At 38.9% G+C, this 21,971-nt stretch overlaps 2 protein-coding genes across 8 annotated transcripts in view; one reads left to right on the plus strand and one right to left on the minus strand.

Moving 5' to 3' along the window:
- Nucleotides 1–1,568: 1,568 nt before the first annotated feature.
- asah1b (N-acylsphingosine amidohydrolase 1b) lies at nt 1,569–17,315 on the plus strand. Its single transcript, XM_088342096.1, has 14 exons — nt 1,569–1,745; nt 1,860–1,906; nt 3,939–4,029; nt 4,127–4,213; nt 4,302–4,380; nt 5,339–5,413; nt 5,717–5,762; nt 7,730–7,874; nt 9,336–9,390; nt 9,457–9,538; nt 9,620–9,751; nt 11,590–11,713; nt 12,627–12,683; nt 13,991–17,315. The coding sequence occupies exons 1-14, from the start codon at nt 1,680–1,682 to the stop codon at nt 14,078–14,080; spliced, it is 1,176 nt and encodes a 391-aa protein (XP_088198222.1). The 5' UTR covers nt 1,569–1,679; the 3' UTR covers nt 14,081–17,315.
- Nucleotides 17,316–17,416: 101 nt separating this feature from the next.
- Nucleotides 17,417–21,971, minus strand: part of pcm1 (pericentriolar material 1) — a 38,132-nt gene continuing 33,577 nt past the window's right edge. For 6 of the 7 annotated variants that reach the window (XM_088342092.1, XM_088342093.1, XM_088342089.1 and 3 more), the window contains 3 exons: nt 20,225–20,320; nt 20,036–20,159; nt 17,417–17,739 (listed from right to left, as the gene is read on the minus strand). In XM_088342092.1, the coding sequence (XP_088198218.1) occupies nt 17,726–17,739; nt 20,036–20,159; nt 20,225–20,320 (234 nt within the window). In that variant the 3' untranslated portion in view covers nt 17,417–17,725. The remainder of the gene's footprint in view (nt 17,740–20,035; nt 20,160–20,224; nt 20,321–21,971) is intronic. The other variant, XM_088342088.1, reaches the window with a different exon arrangement.

Here is a 21,971-nt window from a genome sequence, read left to right on the forward strand (position 1 = left end):
CAAAAACAACGGAATAAAACCGGCCATGGGGGGACCGAAAGTTGCATAAAAATTCCAAAATGTTTGCAAATATTGTTGCTTTTGATGGCTTTCTGGTTCTGGGGGAGCTTTATGAATAGCATGTATTGTTTCACTTTACATTGGAGGGCAATAACATTTCGCTTTTTTTTTTCACTTGTAAATGTAGAATTTCGCTATGATGATGATGGTATAATGGCGGCGCCCTCTGGCTGCGGCTGCACCGACTCGCTACAACGGGTCAGGTGTATCGACATTTCGTTCTGTGTACATTGTTACAAAGAATGACAATACAAAGGAAATTATTATTATTATTATTATTATTATAAGAATACCAGCTCAGTAGCCTAGATGGTAGTGTGCCGGCTTTGAGACTGGGAGATCGCTGGTTCGCGCCTCGACCGACACATACCTAATTGGTATAATGGCGGCGCCCTCTGGCTGCGGCTGCACCGACTCGCTACAACGGGTCAGGTGTATCGACATTTCGTTCTGTGTACATTGTTACAAAGAATGACAATACAAAGGAAATTATTATTATTATTATTTATTATTATAAGAATAACCATAAAGGTTCCCTTTGGCTTTAACTTACATGTCTCTGAGTTATATATGCTAGGTACAATATATTTCCAAAATAATTGGAATTGTGGGGCAGCACGGCGGCGCAGTTCTGAGGTCATGAAATCAAACATCCTGTGTGGGGTTTGCATGTTCTCCCTGTGCTTGTGTGGGTTTCCTCTGGGCACTCCTGTTTCCTCCCACATTCCAAAAACATGCATTTCAGGTTAATTGGCCGGTCCAAATTGTCCCTAGGTGTAAATGAGCGAGTGAGTAGTCTGTCTCTGTGTGCCCTGCGACTGGTTGGCAACCAGTTCAGGGTGTCCCCTGCCCACTGCCTGAAGATAGCTGGGATGGGCTCCAGTACCCCCGCGAAGATAAGCGGTGCAGATAATGGATGGATTGGAATTGTCAATCTTATCCGCTATAGAATGATAGATTGCCGGAATTTCTTTTTCACCTCAAGTCAGTTTAAATAAAGGTGTTACAGTTTCCGGGTCAGCGGAGTAAAATGTAAACATTTAACATCATATCTTGTTTTCCTCAGCTACTTCCGCATGGGACGAACCATTCGTTTGGCAACGTCTTGTAGGGGGTGTTCGTGTTCCCTGCGTTAATCTTTTTTTTTTACCCCAAATACACCTGCTCGTGTTGCTAAAACATATTTCAGCCCTGCATTTTAACAAACAGAAAAACAACAACTGATATGCAATTAATAATTGAAAAGCTTTTAACCATTTTAAATGACAATGAATCCTCCCTGTGTCGCAAGTTACCAGAGAAACCCACAAAACGCGCTTCCGCATGGACGGAACCATTATAAGGGGGAATCACGAAACACCGTTTGTATTTTTCTTGAAAATAGCAGTATTTTTTCAAATCTAAGACAGTCAAATATGTATTTATAAATTTAAAAAAAACTAACTTACGTTTCTTTAATCATTTTGAGAATCAAAACACAAATCCACCCTCGTTAAATTCTATGACCCCCTTCCTCTACTTAGTGTAACATTGAACGTCCGCGCGTGACAAGGAAAACAGAAGCAGTCCTGGCTGTATTTAATTTAAAACATTTTGCCTTCACTGGGCAAGTCTGCAAAATGGCCCGTTTTCTTTTCATTTTAGCTGCTTTAGTGGCAACTACGTCACCGCAATTTGTTCCCCCGGTGAGCTTTTTTCTTTTTATTTAGTTCACTAAGTCATTTACCAAACATAAACAGTAACTACCGTCAACATTTGTAATAAATTAATCTACCCTTTCTTTATGTATGTATTTGCAGTATACAGAAGACTGCCGGACCGGGATGTATCCTCCGAGCGGACCGACGTAAGTAACATAAGTTTGGTAATGTCATTAACTGTCTCTTTAAATGTTTTAATGGGTTTTTTTTCGTAGTTCTGTTATATATCTACATCTCTATCCCATTATATATCTAATTATCTATCTCTATCTTCCTATCTAGCATTGTACACAGAAGGTCAATGGGATGTTTTGTAAAATTTGGTCTACGTATGCTGCGTTCATATCTACCTCGTACAACTCATTACTTATAACTTAATTCGTTGTCAAAAAAAAATAAAAACCGAATCTAATATAAATAAAATGTTACGCTAGATGGATGGTATGACTGTTTTAGAGCCATAACTGAACAAGTATTTAGAGAGAATAAAAGGCTTAGCAGTATCAATATTTAACAATCGAATTATGTCTTTATGTCGACCAATATAGTTATGTAAATATTTGAAAAATTAACGAACCACCCCCCCAACCCCACAGTTTACTGAGTAAGATTTTGAGGAATAATGTCAAGTCATGTTTATTTGTATAGCCCTTAATCACAAGGAGTCTCATATGGCTGCACAGACCACAGATTATTGCAAACCACAGACTATTATTACTCCATTCCCTGATCTAAAACCTACATAAGGGCAAGGAAAACCTCATTATGAGGAAAATGAAGAAACCTTGAGAAGGGACTGCACATGAGGTAATCCCCCTTCCAGGATGATCAGGCTGCAATGGATTTTGCAATAACAAATAATACACAGATATTGTCAACAGGAAGTATAGGTCATTCATAAGCTATATAATAGAAGTGTGTTTTAAGCCTAGATTTAAAAAGTTCAACTGAGGTTGCAGATCGAATCTCAGGGGACAGAGCATTCCACAACACCAGGGCCTGAATGGAGAACGCTTTTAGACCTGCGATTCTTTCTTGGCTTATGCAATAAAAAGGTTGGGAATAAAGTTAGAACGTGTGACAAATTTTGCTCTCGGCAAGTCGAATGGGCGTAATGGATCGCAGTAATAACAGTGCAGTACATTTTAGGCAGCCCAAATGAGGAAAAAATAAGCCCTGCCGGCGCATTACTAAAAACCCTCATTTTTTGCGGTGATTGGCGGCCTGAATATCTAATTTTAGGGAGAATGGAACAGTAAACTGTGTAGCATTTGCAGGTTGTATACCCTGCCCAAATCACTTTTGAACCAGTTGAAAATATGACTTTAGCGAAATGACATTGCCCTGCATGAAAAATCGCCCCCTCGCCTAAACATCACTAAAACAACTCCGCCTTTTCTTTCCAATTGATGGACACGTATATGAGCTGCTTATTTGTGTTTAAAATGTGATTGAAAACAGTAATCTTTTGAAAATTACATGTATTAAAAGCCGTTATGTGCCCTACTATAAACTACTATATTATTATAACGCTTATAACGCTGAAATTAACTGTCAAATTGTCAACGGATAAAACGGGAGACGAACAGAAGATTGGCGAAATGACGAGCCAGAGTCAATATTTTCAACTTGCTCTAAAGTGATTTCTACAAGGTATACATGGTGAAAATGCTCCGTGCTTTACAGTTCTATTACATCCAGCCATTATCTGCTCCCCGCTTATCCTCAGTAGGGCCCATCCCAGCAGGCAGTGGGCAGGGGACACTCTGAACTGGTTGCCAGCCAATCACAGGGCACTTAGAGACAGACAACTCACTCGCTTATTCACACCTAGGGACAATTTGGACTGGCCAATCAACCTGGAATGCATATTTTTGGAATGTGGGAGAAAACTGGAGCGCCTGGAAGAAACCCACGCAAGCAAGGGGGGAACATGCAAACTCCACACGGGGAGTCTGCGGTAGCTGGACTTGAACCCTGAACCGCCGCACCGTGGGGCTGTGTGCTAACCACACAACCTGTTCTATTAAATTCCCCCAAAATTAGATACAAAGTCGCTTTAGTAATGTATGCGTTAGGCGGGACATTTCATGTTGGGTGGGACAATTTGTAAAACAGCAAGGGCCAAACAGAGTTTTACACCTCTGCATTAGATCGTGTGTATCTTTTATACTGCAGCTTTAAAAGCGCCGTGAGCTGGTACACCGTGGACCTGGACTTGCCGCCCAAGGACAGATGGACTTCGGTCATAACTGACAAAAAGACACAGGTGCGATATTTTTGCAACATTATTTTCTTTCGTTTTTTTTTTTTTTTTTTTTTTTTATCCCTGGGCTCCGTATTTCAATGTGACATTCGCATCCAAGTTCGTGAGCATGATCCAGGTCGTGCGGGACTTGGCCAACGCTTTTGTTCCTGGTGGGAAGCTCATAGAGCTAGTCGACGTCGGTCTGGTGAGGAACCAATCTCATTTTATTCATTTTTAAATAGACAACATGTATTTAGTTTTGTCTTATGTTTGTGTCGCATGTTGTGTGGCAGCCTTTAATTGTCAACACGCTCCCGTACCCGTTTGGTGACGAAATGAAAGGAATTGCCGCCGCCTCGGGTGTTCCTCTTGGTAAGCGGGTAGGCAAGGCACTTTTTGCTGGAGGATTCTATTTTTTTCTTCCCCCAAGTGACTAAGTAACCCTTTTTCATGATTGATTGTCCTTTTTTACCTTAAGATTGCAATATTTGATTTTATCAAACCTTTTAGGATTAAGATTTTTCCAGAATTATAACACCAACCACACAATTATTAGTTTTTTTTTCCATTTTTTTTTTTAAAAGTTCTACTACCGTATTTTCTGGGCTATCAGGCGCACCCGATTATAAGCAGCACCTTTAAAAACCTTCCTTTGCGAAAGATCTATAAGGCATGTGAGGTCGTTTTATAAGGCACGCCAGACTACAAGGCGCATGAAATTAAAACTAGAGTAAGAGTGATAAGAGCGAGGTTTGCATTAGAAATTATATGTCATAAAATAAATATTCGGAAGTCTGGTTTCACAACTAAAATTGATTCATACATGGTCACCGTATGTAAACGTATTTAGTTTTAACTAAGCGTATTTGATCTTATTTACCGTATTACTACATGGCGCACCTCATTATGGCACACTTTCTAATTTCTTGCCAATTTTGGGTTTTTAGGTGTGCCTTTTAGTCCGGGAAATACGGTAATTGAATTTGAATTTTATTTTTTGTAATAATCGAATATTATATTGTATTCTTTGCATTTCATACTACAATACTATTTTAACTATATGAATGATTATTATTTTACATTATTCAAAATCATATTTACTTTATATTTGTGTTGGGTAAGGTTTTTATTTTTTAGGATATAGTGTAATTTTCTACTAACTTATGATGTTTTTTTTCTCAAAAATTTTTTAAAGTGTGTCACAACTTCTGAATACAATTTATTTTTAACAGTGTAAACACATTTTGTGCCAGGAACTTTTTCTTCCTAGGATAGTTCTATTTTTTCTTTCTTTTTGCATTGTTTTTACTCCTCTTTCTTTTAATTGAAGGCGAGGTGGTGCTGTTTAACATCTTCTATGAGGTTTTTACGGTGTGCACGTCAGTGGTTGCAGAAGACGCTAAAGGTCAGTCAAATTTTAAGATGAACTAAGACTGTGCCTTTTGAATAGGAGGGATCATAAGAAACTAATCTTTTAAATAAAAATGTATTCCAAAATACATTTAAAAATTAAACACTGTTAAAGAATGCTTTACTGTATTTGGTGTTAACGGTTGCTAATTTTATCAGTTTGTATCTGTTAATAAAAATTCATATTGGATAGATGGAGTGGGCTATATGAATAAAGAACAGCTGAGCGTTATCTCATGTTAATTTTGCAATAGGAAAAAAGAATCAAATTAAAATAAGGTTATTTGCTGTTTGACAGGAAACCTCCTGCATGGCCGCAACCTGGATTTTGGTTTGTTTATGGGGTAAGAATGCCATTTTTCACTTTGTATGTATGTATCTATGGGTGTTTTTTGTGTGTGGGGGTTTGTTTTGTTTGGGTTTGTGTTAGAGCTGAAACTAGCGAGTATTTTAAAAATCGAATCAGTCGATTGTTTTTCAATGAATTGATGAATCTGATTTTTTTTTTTAAACACAATTTTAGACTCTATTCAAATATTAAAGTTTTAGTCAGAGAATAATAATGCACAAAACAACAGAATATTTGATCATATGAAACAATAAAAAAATCCAAGCCTTTGTCAAATAGCTTAACAATAAACAAAAATATATACAGGTGAATGCTATACACCTTGTAAATATGTACGGTAATATTTGTATAAAGTGCAAAAAAGAGAGGGAGAATGTGAGCACAGATGCTGCCCAACTTACAAACGACCTTCGTATGTTGAATTTGTTCGTAAGTTCCTTCAGTGCTATATTTTGTGTGTTTGGGTTTATATAAATATGTTTAGGCTTGCATAAGTAACCTGTATTGTTTTGTACAAAAAAATAAACATCTCATAAAATAATATGTTCTATAAATTCAAGTTTACACTTGCTTTTGGAAGATAAGCTTCAAGAGTTAGGATCCTTCCTCCCTCGTGGTAGAAAGCGGCTGGGAAAAAAAAGCGATCCAACCATTTTCTCAACCACATCAAGGTTCCTTATTGCACTTTCATTTCAGATAAAACGGCTCGCCTCTTCGTTACACTTTACACCTTCCATATTGAGTGGATATTAAACAATATAAATCTTAAAGTTCTTAGTGCGCTGGAGATACAGTATAGAATGTTTATACACAAACTAGGAAGAGGAAGCGGGATCTCTTCTTTGGGGTGGATGCTGGGTGACCTCTCACAGCGCCACACGCCGGTAGCGGCGGAAAGAAGCACTACAGTAATGTCCTGTACTCGGAAAAAGGTGCACAATACAAAATCTAACTTACAGCAATGTCCAAGTATTTTTCGACATCCTGAAAAAAATGTTCGTATTTACCTATTTCAAAAATCGATTGTTTGTAAGTAGGGGAGCGTCTGTAGTTAATTAAAACACGATCTCAAGGCGCCCTCTGCCGGACCAAAGTGCTACTACAACAGAACTTCACGCATCAAAATGTGATCTCAAGTTGCCCTCCACTGAATTAAAGTGGTACTACAAGCAAGTCCCCCTCATGACCCCAACTTACACTACAATGTCACAACAAAATCGAACGCATAAATTGCACCACACAAAGAATCGATGATGAAATTCGTTGCCAACTTTTTAAAATGTATTTTATTAATTTGTTGTTGCAGTTTGTTTTGTTTGAGAATTGTTTGGTTTGTGTTTGTTCGCTATGTTTTTTTTGTTTGGGTTTGCTTTTTCTTGTTTGGTCTGTTTAATTTAGGTTTGTCTGGTTTTGGTTTCATCATGTTAGGTTTTTAATGTTAGGTTTTGTTATGGTAGTTAAGATTAGGTGTTAAATTAGGCTAGGTTTCCTTATGTTAGGTTATGTTATGCCCCCACCACGTCCAAAAGATGCTCAGTCAAAACATTTTCACTCGCCTTTACTGCCATGTTGGGTCACAATGCTAACTGAATATGTGATGGACTTACAGCCTCATATTGCAGTTGCCGTCTGTACAAAAACATTTTGTATGCTTTCATTTCACTGTTTTGTTTCATTATTGATAAATTTTTACAGGTTATTTACATGCTTTATGATATCAATTCAGAATGTTTTTAAGCAAAGTATTAGCGCTCTGACTCAGATAGCCCAAGCAACAAGAAATCAACCATGGGTAGACCATGCATTAAAAAAAGCTTGACTGGACCATATTTAATTGTGCCTCATAAAACCTGCCTGGAAGCCACTGATTGGGAAAAACAATTGAAATATGTGGCATCTGTGGGATTAACATACTTCTGAGAGTGTTTGTGGGTAATGTAGTGATATGTTTGTGGGTTTCAGGTGGGACGCAAAGAACAAGTCCTGGGTTATGAGTGAGCAGCTTAAGTCTCTGGTAGTCAACGTGGACTTCAGGAGCAAAAACCACACCATCTTCAAGTCCACAAACTTTGCTGGCTACGTTGGCATGCTGACCGGCATCAAGCCTGTAAATACACATGCGTGAGCACACACAGGAACAGGGGTCCCCAGCCTTTGCTGTACTATTGACTAATTAAATGTCTGAAAATACGATATGTACACGACCCAGTCCAAGGGTAGTATTAAACATATTTGTACTTAAAAAAATATAATAACAATAATTGTAACAGTAATAATAATAATGATGAGTGTAATCATGCGGAACAATTTAGTGTCCTCAAAACATCACACAGAAATCACATTCATTATTACATATTCCGAAGCGCTTATCCTCAAAAGGGTTGCGGGGTGCTAGAGCCCATCCCAGCCATTGTTTTGGAATGTGGGTGAAAACAAGAGTGGCCGGGGAGAACGTGCAAACTCCACATGGAGAGGTTGGTTACTGTGAGATTTTTTTAAAAAAAGAACTGGGTGTTTGAGGCTCTGCGTTTGAGTAGTACCAGGAAGAGTTGCCTGTTGTGCTGTGCAACTGTTACGTTAAAAGCAAGGATCACTGGCCATGTAGGATACAGCAACGGATGCATCACGCCAAATTTCTGCGTTTGTAATCAATCAGGATGGGGAATGGTCAACTGCTGTCCATATGTCATGACACACATGCAAAAAAGAAATCCAGGCTAACTGATTAAGCACAGCTTGAACAAGTCTTGCCGGGACATTTTCGCTAATCAGTTGCATGTTTAGCAATTCTAATTTTAGTTCTAGTTTTTTTTCTTTGATCCTTTTCTTTCTTTGACCAGGTAACAGATGAATGCGAATTGGACATTATAAAGTATAGTCTGCATTTAAAATTGTAATGCATGAGAGTTAAAATAGTTTAACTTATCAAGAAAGTCCAAGGAAACTCTATGAAATCCCTTAATTTTTCACACGCGAGACAGTATCTCTGGGGAGGATCATAGACCAGTTGTTAATCTGGTCAGGTGCAGGCTAGCTGTAGAGAATAACCACAGTAACTGATCCAAACTAAACTTAAACCAAATTCAGCCACGATAACACACATGTGTTGGGTTGGACAGTATATCAGAACATATGTCCTCCAAACCCTTCTCACTTTTTTAACCACCGTTGCATTTTCATGTTTGAAAATAGGCATAAAATGATGGAACTTGTTTTCTTTCTGTATGAGCCGGTAGTTGGGGACCCCTGGTTTAAAATGACATAAGCATATCTGTAAATTCAAGTTTTTTTTTTCTATTAATGTCACCCACTACACTTTCATTTGTGGGAAAGTGATTTTAAAGGTCCCGGTAGAGCTAAATAAGGGAGGTGTTAGCACACCCTCATAACTGTGCGCGTAGCTATTTACCTATTCAAATTTGAACTCATGCAAAATGGCAGTCGGCACACACCTTTCACCATTCAAGCTGACGTAAACTTCAGTTTTGTGGTTGGCTTTTTGCACTCTTTTACGCAGGGATGAACGTTTTCGACATGCATACGTAATCTTTTTCTTCTCCTTTGTCAGAACATTTTCACTCTTACTATGAACGAACGCTTTAGTCTGGACGGAGGATACATTGGTGAGTTGTTTTTTTTTAATCTTTTTTGTAAATATAATCGCCCTTGTTAAAAGAATGTCTCCGCAGGCATCCTGGAGTGGATTCTCGGCAAGCGAGACGGGATCTGGATGAGCTTCCTCACACGCTCTGTTCTGGAAAATGCAACCAGGTTTGGACTCTGCAACATGACATTCGGTAGAGGTGTCTGAAAGTCTTGTGAAACTTTCTGATTCTTGTGTTTTTGCCACAGCTACGAGGAGGCCAAGTTTCAGTTGGCCCAGACCAAACTTTTGGCTCCTGCGTACTTCATCCTTGGAGGGAACGGAACAGGCCAAGGTTGTATCATCACCAGGTCCAGACTCACTAGTCTGGATATCCTCGAGTAAGAAGCTTTCCTTGCATATTTAACACCAAAAAGAGAAAAAATTGCTAAAAAAAATAATAATTCTGGGGAAAAAAAGCATAATATTTCAACCTTTTTAAAGACCCTTCCTTTCATATTGACAAATATTGTTTTATTTTACTATTACTTTTAGCTCTGAAAGACACAACACTATTTTATTTGAAAAGATCCAGAGATATTGGATCGACAGTGGTCACACGAGTGCTCTTCATTTCAGGCAGAAAGGACAGAAGAAAAAGAGACTCAAAGCATGATATAAATTTGCTTTCTTGGCCTCCGCTCTCAGAAATAGTTGACTAGGGATAAAGAATCTGTGCCAGAACGGTGCAGTTCATTTCAGATGGGCCAAAATAGAATAATTCAGCGGCCTAAACTGAAAAAAAGCGCTCTGTTATGAACTACTCTCAGCTATAGTCACCAGGGATGTATGTGGCTTCACGGGTTTATTCATTATAGAAAGAAGGGAAACAAATGGCTGCCACACATAACAAAGATGTACTCTCTCAGCAATCGAAAACTGTAAATCATGGATTGTGGCCAAATAGTGTAGTTAATTTTAGCTATGCCACAATGGGAGCCTTCAGAAGCCCAAACCCCCCAAAAATGCCCCATTCTGGTCTTACTCTCAGCAATAGTTGACTAGGGATAAAGCATCATGACCACTACAGTGCATGTTATTCTAGGTGGGCCAGAACGGCACACCTACCTAACAAATCAATCAAAGTGCGCTCTGTCAGTCCCCACTTGCAGCATTATGCAAAAAGGGATAATGGATCACAGGCTCATGATTGCAGTTCACTCTAAGTTTGGTCAGGTGGTCCAAAAAAAAAAAGCAGCCAGGCTCAACCAAAAATGGGCTTTGCCGTCTCCTGCTCACTGAAATATGTGATCTGAGGTAATGAATCGCAGATTCTGCAGCCCGCGATGCATTGAGGTCGCTAAGTAGCAAGGGATCACAGCAGGGGCAAGGAAACCATGGCTCTTTCTATGAGAACATTTGGCTCAAAGATCAAATTAAACATAATCTAATCTTCTCTGTGTCGTTCTACATTTCGGCCTGTGAAAAGACACTTTAGAACATGCAAAGCCAAAGCGGTCTAGTGCGACACTGTAAATTGGTTCGGTCCAGTATATAGGACACGGTCTCAACTACAGTTTCTATTCATGGTTTCACACTTGGAGACCCCTTTGTTGGCTGTACATTGCTAAGGAATCCTTTAAATGGAAGCTTATTAAACAATGTATGTTACTGTTGATTCACTTTATGATGAAAACCCACAGAACAAACTCATAAACGCCAGCAAAGCACCCAGAGCAATTTGATTTTGTGAGCAGTAGCGACAGGCGATGCTATGCACAGTTGGAGGAAGCGCTTGCTTTTCTCTAAATACGTCAGTATCCTTTTTGTTTGCAGTATTTTGTGATATTTTTACAAAAGAACTTTGCTCTCACCTTGTTTTGAAACCATCATTTAGAACAGTTACGGTCAAAATGAACCCCAACACTGTTGAAAGTACATTGTGTAATATTTAATTACTGAATATCACTGTAGTATCTAATGCAGTGCTTGAACTAAAATAAAAAACCTCCACTCAATTATTATTATTTTTTTTTTCTCTTCAACTTAGACATAGTTCTATCCGATTTGCAGAAGTGAGATCAACTCACACTGAGCTTAAAGTGGGAAACATGGACTTTGCTGCCCTTGTGCAACATTTTGTTTGCTCAACAAAGCAGCGCATGACCAAGCGAGTCACCTGCTCGTAAAAGTGCGTGACACACTTTTTTTTCGTTCCTGTTCCCGATGTTGCGTTTAGGATCGATCTGAAACTAGGCCGCTGGTTCGTGCTGGAGACCAACTACGATCACTGGAAGGAGCCGCTGTTCCTGGACGACCGGCGAACGCCTGCAACCAAGTGCATGAACCAAACCACGCAAAATGTGAGGAAGGCTACCTGAAAAATTTGGCCTTTTCTAGATTTCTCGATAGGCTCCTTTCCGTGTTTGGAAACAAGTCACTCATTAAGGCAGAACGGTGGAGTTCATGTCACTTTTCTCACCTATATAACATCATCTTCTCACCAGGACAGTCATAGTAGTCATGCACAAACGCACGGGTGTCAAACAGGCGGCCCGCTAAGGGATTGAATCCGGCCCGCGAGACAAAGCTGAGAGAAGCGCAAGAGAAAAATGAGCTGCAGGTTGAAATATGTCCACTTGATTTTGCCAAAGCCAGGCGCCTCTCACAAACACTGTACTTGTATTTCTTTCTTTCGCTCTCCCTCACTCTCTCTCGCTTCCTCTCTTTTTCTCTCACTTTCTATCTCTCTCTCTTTCGTTCTGTCTCTCTTTCTCTTTCTTTGTTCCTCTTTGTCTTTTTCTCTATCTATTTACCTCCTTTTGCTCCCTCTTCACAGCACAACTTTTGGGCATGTTGATTTTGTAAAGTGTGACTCTTAAAAAGCAACTTAACACACTCATCTCCCCTCGCTCCGTTCGAACTCAAGCCTGACTTGTTTACAGCCAAATCACCCCGAGAAGGCCCAATTTCCGGAAGCTGGTTAGTACTTAGATAGGAGATCGCCTGGGTATAACATAAGCTGTAAAAAGCTTATTTGGCGCACGCTCTGCTGTGACAGCAATAACTTCATCTCCCCTCGGTACAGTCGATGAAAATGAATTATAATTGATGATTATTCATTTGAAAGTCCCACTCCGGCTGTTTGGGTCAACAATGCACGCATAATGTGCTGATCCGGTGATGACGTATCCTGGAAAGGGGTCTACAGAACTCATTTTCATTTTCACTAAGATGTATTATTGTAATGCGAGTTATGTGCTTTGTATCTGTCAGAACATGTCCCTGAAGACGCTTTACGACGTGTTGTCTACAAAACCCGTGCTCAACAAGGTGAGTAATGACTAATTTGCGTTTGAAAAATAGTTTAAGTCCCGGTGTGTACGGCTATTTACAGTGGCGAGTTGTATTGGGTTAAAGGAATTTGGCCATGGGGACGATCCTTAAGACCAATCCATTTTTAGATTATATCCATAAATATACAAGCAGAAATAAACAGGTTGTTTTCTTTAAATTTGTGTTGTTTTTTTGTAAATGGGTTTAATCAAATTGGTTTTAAACAAAAATAATATATTACCAGTAAGTCCATTTTTAAGTTGTATTTTTGTAGTATTTCCATAGTTCAAATGTTGTAATGTATATGTAGCATTTTTGTAGTATTTCTATAGTAACATTTATGTTCTACATCTACTGATGACGCTAAACACTTCATCAGTAGTATTTCCTGGGTTGTAGTATTTTTTATAGTACTTCTGTCATAATCTGTAGTAGCATTCTTGTTTTATAGTATTACTGTAGTGGTATTTTTGAGGTTATTCCACAGTAGTATTTTAATATTTTTGTCGTATTTCATTAGTCTTTCTGTTGTAGTCTGTCCTAGTATTGTTGTATTATATTATTACTGTATTAGTACTTTAGTAGTATAGTATTTTTTTCTTTTCAGAATAAAAGCCAAATAATATATTAGGTCCCTGTTTAAGGCACTCAATTTGATATAGTTTTGTAGTATTCCTGTAGTATTTCCGTAGTACAAATATTTTAATGTATATGTAGCATTTTTGTAGTATTTCTATAGTAACATTTATGTTCAACATCTACTGATGATGCTAAACACTTCATCAGTATTGTTTCCTGAATTCATAGGGTGTTTCTGCAGTAGTAATTTTATAGTACTTCTTTCATATTTCTGTAGTAGCATTTTTGTTTTATAGTGTTACGGTAGTGGTATTTGAGGTAATTCTACAGTAGTATTTTAATATTTCTGTAGTATTTCTGTTGGAATATTTCTGTCGTAGTATTGTTGTATAATAGTATTATAGTATTACTGTATTAGTGCTTTAGTAGAGTAGTATTTTTCCTTTTCAGAATGAAAGCAAAATAATATATTAGGTCCCTGTTTTAAGCACTATATTTCTTTGTAGTATTTTTGTTGTCTGAACACAGATGTAGACAAAGTTGGCACCCAAAACCTTTTTTTATATCCTGTACTTTGTTATATATTGTCAACATATTTTGACCGTGTTTGTTCGGCTGACCGGATGAACCACCCTAATTGGCCGCATGTGGCCCGCGTCCATAGTTTGCCCAACCCTGCTGTCAGTCCATCATAGCAATGACATAATTCCTCCTTTTTCCGCCAGCTAACGACGTACACGACGTTGATGCAAGTATCGTCCGGCACACTGGAATCGTACGTCCGGGACTGCCCGAGCCCCTGCATGCCCTGGTGAACCTTCCCTCAAACGACTGGCTCCGCCTCTCCTGTCGTCTCAGCCAATTAATATAACTCCTTCATTGCTAGCCGCCGAAGAGCGTTTTGATACTGTGGAGAAACTTGGGAGACATTGTGTTTATTTAGCTAGTGCCTGCAAGTAGTAGAATAAAAAATATTTATTGGAATAATAGCAATAATGCACAAACTTTGAGCATTTAACTGATGAAAACCCACAGAACAAACTGTATTCATAGGTGAAGAAATTTGTATTTTACATGAAGGTCACCTAAAGGGAGCTAACATAATTGTCCGCCATCTTGCTGCAACGCGTACCCAAAGACCCCAAAAAGCGAATGATTGAGATATGAAGAAGTCTGTCAAGGGTGGGCAATTAAAATGGTGCAGTTTGCAGGGTTCATCCCTCTTTTCATGGGAAATTCAAGCACTTTTTAAGGACTTTCAAAGCTTATTTTCCAATGTCATCAAAGCCATTAATAGAAATGATCCAGGGTGAATCATGTATTTTGCAGATCCAGAATCATATCGGACATTAACATCTGCTATTTTGAATCTTGCGTATGGATTTGTCAAGATCTATGACTTTATAGAGTAAATTGCGAATCCCATTACTATTCACCACTGGGAAAGGTTACATTTTTTTGCACAGTCCATGATGAATGTCCATAATTGACACGTATTCCTTGTAGTAAAATAATTTCATAGTGCCCTGTTTAGATGTAGCATGCACAGGTCCTCTTCATAGGAAAATGTCATACCAGCTGCAGTTTATCAACAGGGACGAAGGAAGCCACCAAAGAGCAATGTCATTTTTAGTCAGACCTGATGAGAAACATGGTAACAATTTCAAGCATCAATCCTTGAAAAGATTAAAATTCAGGCATTTCATGATTTAAAGTACCAGTACAAACCCCTGAAACTGGTCACTCTGAGTCTCCTTAATTCATAATCTTCCTTGTACTTCTTAGCATTCGTTTTAGGTTGCACTACACAATACACCGCATCTAACGGTCAAAAATAAGTGTCCATTCAACAGATGCACTAATTGTATTCCAAAACGTAGCTTCGTAATTCTTCCATAATTAACTCTGGTTCAGATTCCATAAGTGAAAATTCTAACAGTTTTTATCGTTTTCAATAAAGTTTATCAGAAGCAGTGTGAAGCTTAAGTCTAAGTGACCAATTAAAATGCTCAAATGCAGAAGCAGTGAACAAGTTCAACATGTCATTATTTCCGATTGAGTGATTAGCATGCTGCATCTGTAACCGATCGAGATGTTCGTGTTGACAACTTAAAGGGACAGTATGTATTAAGTGCCCCCTAATGGAAAAAAACCTCAATAAAGAAATTGATTTGAATAATTAGCGAAAAAAATATGAACTATTACACAATACAGCAACATTTAGTGGTCAAATATTGCAGAGTCCCTTTAAGTCAGGTCGTGTTTATTTGTATAGCCCTTAATCCCAAGGAATCTCAAAGGGCTGTACAGACCAATGACTAGTACAGACCACAGACTATTATTACACCACCCCCTGATCTAAAACCTACATGAGGGCAAGGATAAACTCAAACCTCAACATGAGGAAAGTGAAGAAACCTTGAGAAGGGACCGCACATGAGGTATTCAAGGCATGGTTCTTAAACTCGCAGGATGTTAGTTTGAGGCCCCCAACGTAATATGAAAGTTAAAGGGACAGTGTGTATCATTTCCCTACTCTAAAAGCACAACGAAAAACGACAAAACACGGAGACTCAAAGTGACCGAAAGGCACCTTATTGCCTTTGAAAAGAGAAATAAGAAAATAGAAAAGAAATGAAAAGACAAATGGTAGAATGTAAAAAATAAAGAGGACAATAAATTAAAAGAATAAGCGAAAATTGCTGTTTTTAACTTATGTCTTTCGTTCTACTTTCATTTTTATTCCAGTTTTCCTATTTCCACTCTCTCGTTCCACCCTATTTTTGTTCCCTTGGGTAAAAATTGTAAGTAAAATGATGCTTTTTGCTCACTTTTGGTATCCGTATGGGATTCATTTTTTCTTGTATTACACTATACAGCGACATCCGGTGGACAAAAAAATTAAAAAAAAACAATATCCCCTTTAAAAAGAGCGGAATGTTTTATCAGCATGTTTTTGTGGAAAACCCCATTTGACCCAACCTCACTATTACAAAGATTCCACTGCCCACCAACAACTTTTACATGAGATTTCCATTTTTTAATGAAGTATCTTTTGTGTTATACTACTAATACTTTGTGGTTTTATTTAGTGGATTGCACAATACAGAACTGTATTAATCACACATTTCTTAGTGGAAGCAGTGTTGGCAAAAAGATTGACTCGATATTTGCAAATTATTTGAATGAAACACCCGAACCTATTACTCAAGAAAAATAATATGTCCGATGTGAAATGTAAACAGTCTGACTCCTGTGACGTTTTGAAAAACAGCAGAAGCAAAAAAAAAAAAAAAGAGGTTGTTTTGTAACTGGTCAAGCAGAGGGAAACATTTGAAACACACTGCGCAAAAGCTGAAACTGAAAAAAATGACATGCACCAGTTCAACTGCATGAAATGATCTCTTCCATGATCCCAAATGCCTCTGCCCTCCATTCCCCCTACCCCCATTCTCATCTCTAGCTTCCATGTGTGCTTACTTTTGTTTACTCAATCTCGTGTTGATTTTGACTTCAAAATACTGGTTTTAAAACTCACAGAAGGAACTCTTGTTTTACACGCATGCGCTGTATTTCTGGCTGAATTTTCTAAGAAATTAATTTAGCAAATCAGTGCCATGATTTATCTGCGTTTGATAGATTTTCTTAAGCGCTAAGAAAGTCTTGGCAGTGAGCAATTGCACACGTACGCAGCTTAGAGGGACTCTTGATTATTTTTTGTTTTAACAAATAGAAAACACGTTTAGAGAAAAATGATTGTTTCTTTTTGTGTCACATAAGATTTAATTCATACATGTCAAGTACATAAACATTTCCATAATATTAAAAGTAATACATCAAGAAAATGGGTCTATTTTATGAAAGTAGGACCAAATTATTCACTATTCCAAACGCTCAATTTTCATGTTTAGAATATTACTATGTTTTGAATGATGTATTAACAGCAGCATCCCCGAAAGGTATTGATTTTATTTTGTAAGGAAAACATGTTGCAGTTTTTGTATCATTCAATGTCTGCTTCATTGTAAAAATTAAAGGTTTTTCCTCAGATTTGTAGTGTCCAGATTTGTATTTTTACCGGGAGAAAAATGTAATCTGCCATCAAAAAGGAACTTAACAAAGGCGAACGCACGAAAAAAAGCAATACATCCTTTAAACCGCACAAAATTTTATTGAAAACACAAACATGAAAAGTCAGTTTTCCGAACACCGTAGAAGAGACTAACGATTTTGTGAGTTGCATAAAACAAGACTTGACCTTTTAAATTCTTTCAAAATCGACTGAAACATTGTCAGCAGTATTAACGTTAACCCCCGCCCTTAGCTTACAAACCGAAAGGAAATAAACTACTAACGTATAATAGAGCTTTATAAACTACAGTAATAAGAAAAAAAAACATGTTAAAATAGAAAGGGGAACAAATGATACAAGGTCATTGGGAGAGAGTTCGATTCTTGACCTAGTCAGCAGACTCTGAAAGACACAGAAAAACAAATAGTCTTATTTACCGTATTTTCTGAACTATGAGGCTCACCGTATTATAAGACGCACCCCCCCAAAAATTGTATAAGGCACAATAAGACAGTTGGAATTAAAACTACTCTAAGGGCTACGGCTTCACAAATAAAAATTTGCCATAATCGTGCTCTGATTTATCAGTCAGAATATAGCGTACGTCACAAAAGTGAGTACACCCCTCACATTTCTGCAGAGATTTCATTATAACATTTAAAAGAACAACACTGAAGAAACATTGCTTTGACACAATGAAAAGAAGTCTGTGCAAAGCTTATATAGCAGAGTTATTTTTCCCCCTTAAAAAAATAAAATATAGCCACCAATAACTGAACCCCTGGCAACAAAAGTTAGTACACCCCAAATGCACTAAACACCTATATGTCTAAAGCAGGGGTGTTAAACTCATTTTAACTCGGGGGCCACACGATAGAACAAACAATCTGTCGGGGGCCGGACTAGTGGATTAATGAGAAAGAAAAAGAGAGAAAGAAATAAGAGAAAGAGAGAGGGCGGAACAAAGAAAAGAGAGAGGGAGAGCGCGTGAGAAACAAAAGAGATAAAAAGAGAAGTTGTGAGAGAGGGGCAAAAGAAAGGGAGAGGAAGAAAGAAATCCAAAGAGAAATAAAAAGACAGAAGGAGAGAAAAGAAAGGGTGAAGGGTAGGAAGAGAGAAAGAGAAAAGGAAGTTAGAGCAAAAGAAGTTAAAAAGACACACAAAGGAAGAGAAAAAAAGACACAGAGTGAAAGAGACAGAGAATGGGAGAAAAGGGGTGGAAAAGAGGGAGAAAGAGAGAGAAAGAAAAAGAAATACAAGTACAGTGTCTTTGTTAGGGCACCTTTCGTTGGCAACATCATGTTGACATATTTCAACCTGCAGCTTGTTTTTCTCTTGCGCTTTTCTGAGTGTTGTCTCGCGGGCCAGATTCAATCCCTTAGCGGGCCTGACTTGGCCCGCGAGCCGCCTGTTTGACACATGTGGTCTAATTAAAGTACTGCGTGTCATTTTCCCTCAAATACCATGTGACGTGTTACTCTTAATAATCCTCAGGTATGAATAGGGATCAGGTGTGTTTAATTTGAAATACACCGTCATCCTGGTCACTGAAACTCCCAACATGGCACACCATGGCAAGGAACTCAGTGAGGACCTTGGAAATAATTTGTGGTACTACATAAGGCGCCGAAGGCTACATGATGATTGCAACACCCTGAAGTTGAACTGCAGTACAGTGGGCAAGCTCCTCCAGCGCTTTCAAACAAAATCAGGACGCACTCCCAACAGGGCTTTTGTTGGACGTCCAAAGAAGCTGAGTGAATGTGCACAGCGTCGCATCCAAATGAGTGTTGACAGCATTTCTGCAGAGATTGAAGAGGTGGGGGGCTGCCTGGAAGTACTCAGACCATACACTTTAGAGCACAGGTGTCAAACAGGGATTAAATCCGGGCCGCGAGACAACACTCAGAGAAGCGCAAGAGAAAAACAAGCTGCAGGTTGAAATATGTCAACTTGATGTTGCCAAAGCCAGGTGCCTCTCACAAAGACACTGTTTTCTCTCTCTCTCTCTCTCTCTCTCTCTCTCTCTCTCTCTCTCTCTCTCTCTCTCTCTCTCTCTCTCTCTCTCTCTCTCTCTCTCTCTCTCTCTCTCTCTCTCTCTCTCTCTCTCTCTCTCTCTCTCTCTCTCTCCCTCTCCCTCTCCCTCTCCCTCTCCCTCTCCCTCTCTCTCTCTCTCTCTCTCTCTCTCTCTCTCTCTCTCCCTCTCCCTCTCCCTCTCCCTCTCCCTCTCCCTCTCCCTCTCTCTCTCTCTCTCTCTCTCTCCCTCTCCCTCTCCCTCTCCCTCTCCCTCCCTCCGACCGACCGACCGACCGACCTCTTTGGATTTCTTTCTTCTCCCTTTCTTTGCGCCTCTCTCTCAACTTCACTTTTTATCTCTTTTGTTTCTCACGCTTTCTTTCTTTGTCCCGCTCTCTCTCATTTTCCGTCCCTCTTTCTCTTATTTCTTTATCTTTCTATTTCTTTCTCTTGAATCTACTAGTATGGCCCCAAGACCAAATGTTTTGTGGCCCTCCGAGTTAAAATGAGTTCGACACCCCTGCTTTAGAGTGCACTCACTTTTGTGCAATAGGCGCATGTTAATATTTCTGGCCAATTTGGGTTTTTCGGGTGCGCCTATAGTCCAGAAAATACAGTATGATCATGGTGTATTTGATATCATCGTGAGACGGTAGGTGACAGCCGGGAGCAAATATCTAACCTGGTTCCTTCAAGTGGCTGTCATTTCCCACAAGCCCCGGCGGGGTTTCCTCTCCGCAAGTGAGGATTTCCGCGCTCATGTCGTTGGTCTGCTGCTCGTCCACGATCAACTTCTCCAGCTGTTCCTGAAGGTCCGCCCATTGGGGTTCATCCATTCCGTTGGAGCGGAATCTTATTTTGTGGCTTTTACCTTTCTGGTGACCGTCAGCCGCAGAGGGAGATCGTCCACTCGGACAAAGTCGTCCTCGTCGGATGTCCTCTGGCTGCTGTTGCCGGAGACGGATTCCTAAAAGACAATTATGCCGGTGTTTATCGACCGGGGTGAAATTCCACGATTTTATCTTTACCCCCCCAAAAAAAAAAAAAACATGACACTGCTCAATTGATCAGCTGAGTAACTATAACATTCACCCTTAGGAGTACGTGGCAACAGATTATTTTTGATTTATACCATTGTAGCTGTTTTAGGGCTGCAACAACGAATTGTTTAAAAGCGTTAGCACCCTTTTATTCCTTCACTCTTCAATTTATTATTCGATCTGTTGTGTTGTTATTTATGGGTCACCGTGCATGTTAGATCAATGCAAGTAAGTGCATTACATTCCTTGGTTAACTTAAAGACTGTAGTACCACTTTGGTTCGGCAGAGGGCGCCTTGAGACTGTTTAAATAAAAGTATCTTACTTTTTTTCAAAGTCCTTTTATTTAACATTGCATCGTTTCAATTAGTCCTACACTACTAAGCTAACAAGGGAACAGAAAGTTTCGATTTTCTGAGTTTTGTGGATACAAATTTTGCTACACATAAAATATTGCTCTTTTTTATTTTGAAAATAAGTCCGGATAAAATATCATCTTTAGATAAGGTGGTAGGAAAAGAGTATCTTACATATTTGCAGGTGTCTAGCATACACATACAAGTTATTTGACCAATACTTGTTTTTTTTAATAAATTTATGTTATAGAATATTCAGTTGTTTCATGCAGCATTTTCCTATTGGGACCAAAACTGCAATCATTGAATAAAGAGGGGGAAATGAAAAATGTGTCTTTTAATTAATTAATCTAATCGGCTTATTCACCGATTATTTAAATATTTTTTAGTTGCAGCCCTAACCTCTTTATACGAGCCCTTTTATATATGAGAATTTTGAAATATAGGTTTTCTTTTAACACAAATCTTTCTTGCTTTACGTCGGAAAATCCAGTTCGCGAGCAGTCCCAGAGGCGACCGCTAGAGATCACCAGTGACCGCTCACCCATTTAGCTCGGTCCAGTTTCCACATGTGCCTCCTGCCATCAGGCACCCGATTCCTTGGTTACACCTGTAGAATACCTGTATTCCGCAGCAAGTTCGTTTTTGATCGCCTATCTTGATCACATTTTATAGCACCTCCTTTTCGTGACTTTTTGTGACCTTAGCCATGAGTTCTCTAAAATGGAAACGGTCAAGTGTCTGAGGAAAAGAATGATGAACGTTGAAACAAAGCAAGAAATAACAGAAAAACATGAGCGCGGTGTTCGTGTAAGTGACCAAGGGAAGGAGTACAATCGAGAAGCAGCGAGTGCAGATCACAAAGCAAAAGGAAGAATTTACGCGGAGCTTCGCTGGAATTTCCGAGGTAGGTTAATATTCTTCTTCCAAAAAAAAAACAGACAAGAAGAGAACGAACAAGAGCGGCTGGAGTCTACATTTGAGATGAGGTGCTGGCTAGGTGGGGGGGAGTTTCTGCTTTTTTGTAAAGAATTTTTAAAAATACACTTACAAAAAGTGGCAACTCGTCGTGTGCTCTCTTTATTGACAATTGCCTCATACATAACTAACCTTTGGAAGGAGAGGCAGAGACAAATCCGCTTGGTTCCTACAGGGTTCGTACGTTTAATGGCCAAATTAAGGCATTTTTCAATGTTTCCAGTACCGGGAAAAGAAGAAATCCA

The sequence above is a fragment of the Urocampus carinirostris genome, chromosome 8 (genome assembly GCF_059441175.1).
Source record: "Urocampus carinirostris isolate Australia breed hairy pipefish chromosome 8, RoL_Ucar_1.0, whole genome shotgun sequence".
NCBI classification, from domain to species: domain Eukaryota; kingdom Metazoa; phylum Chordata; class Actinopteri; order Syngnathiformes; family Syngnathidae; genus Urocampus; species Urocampus carinirostris.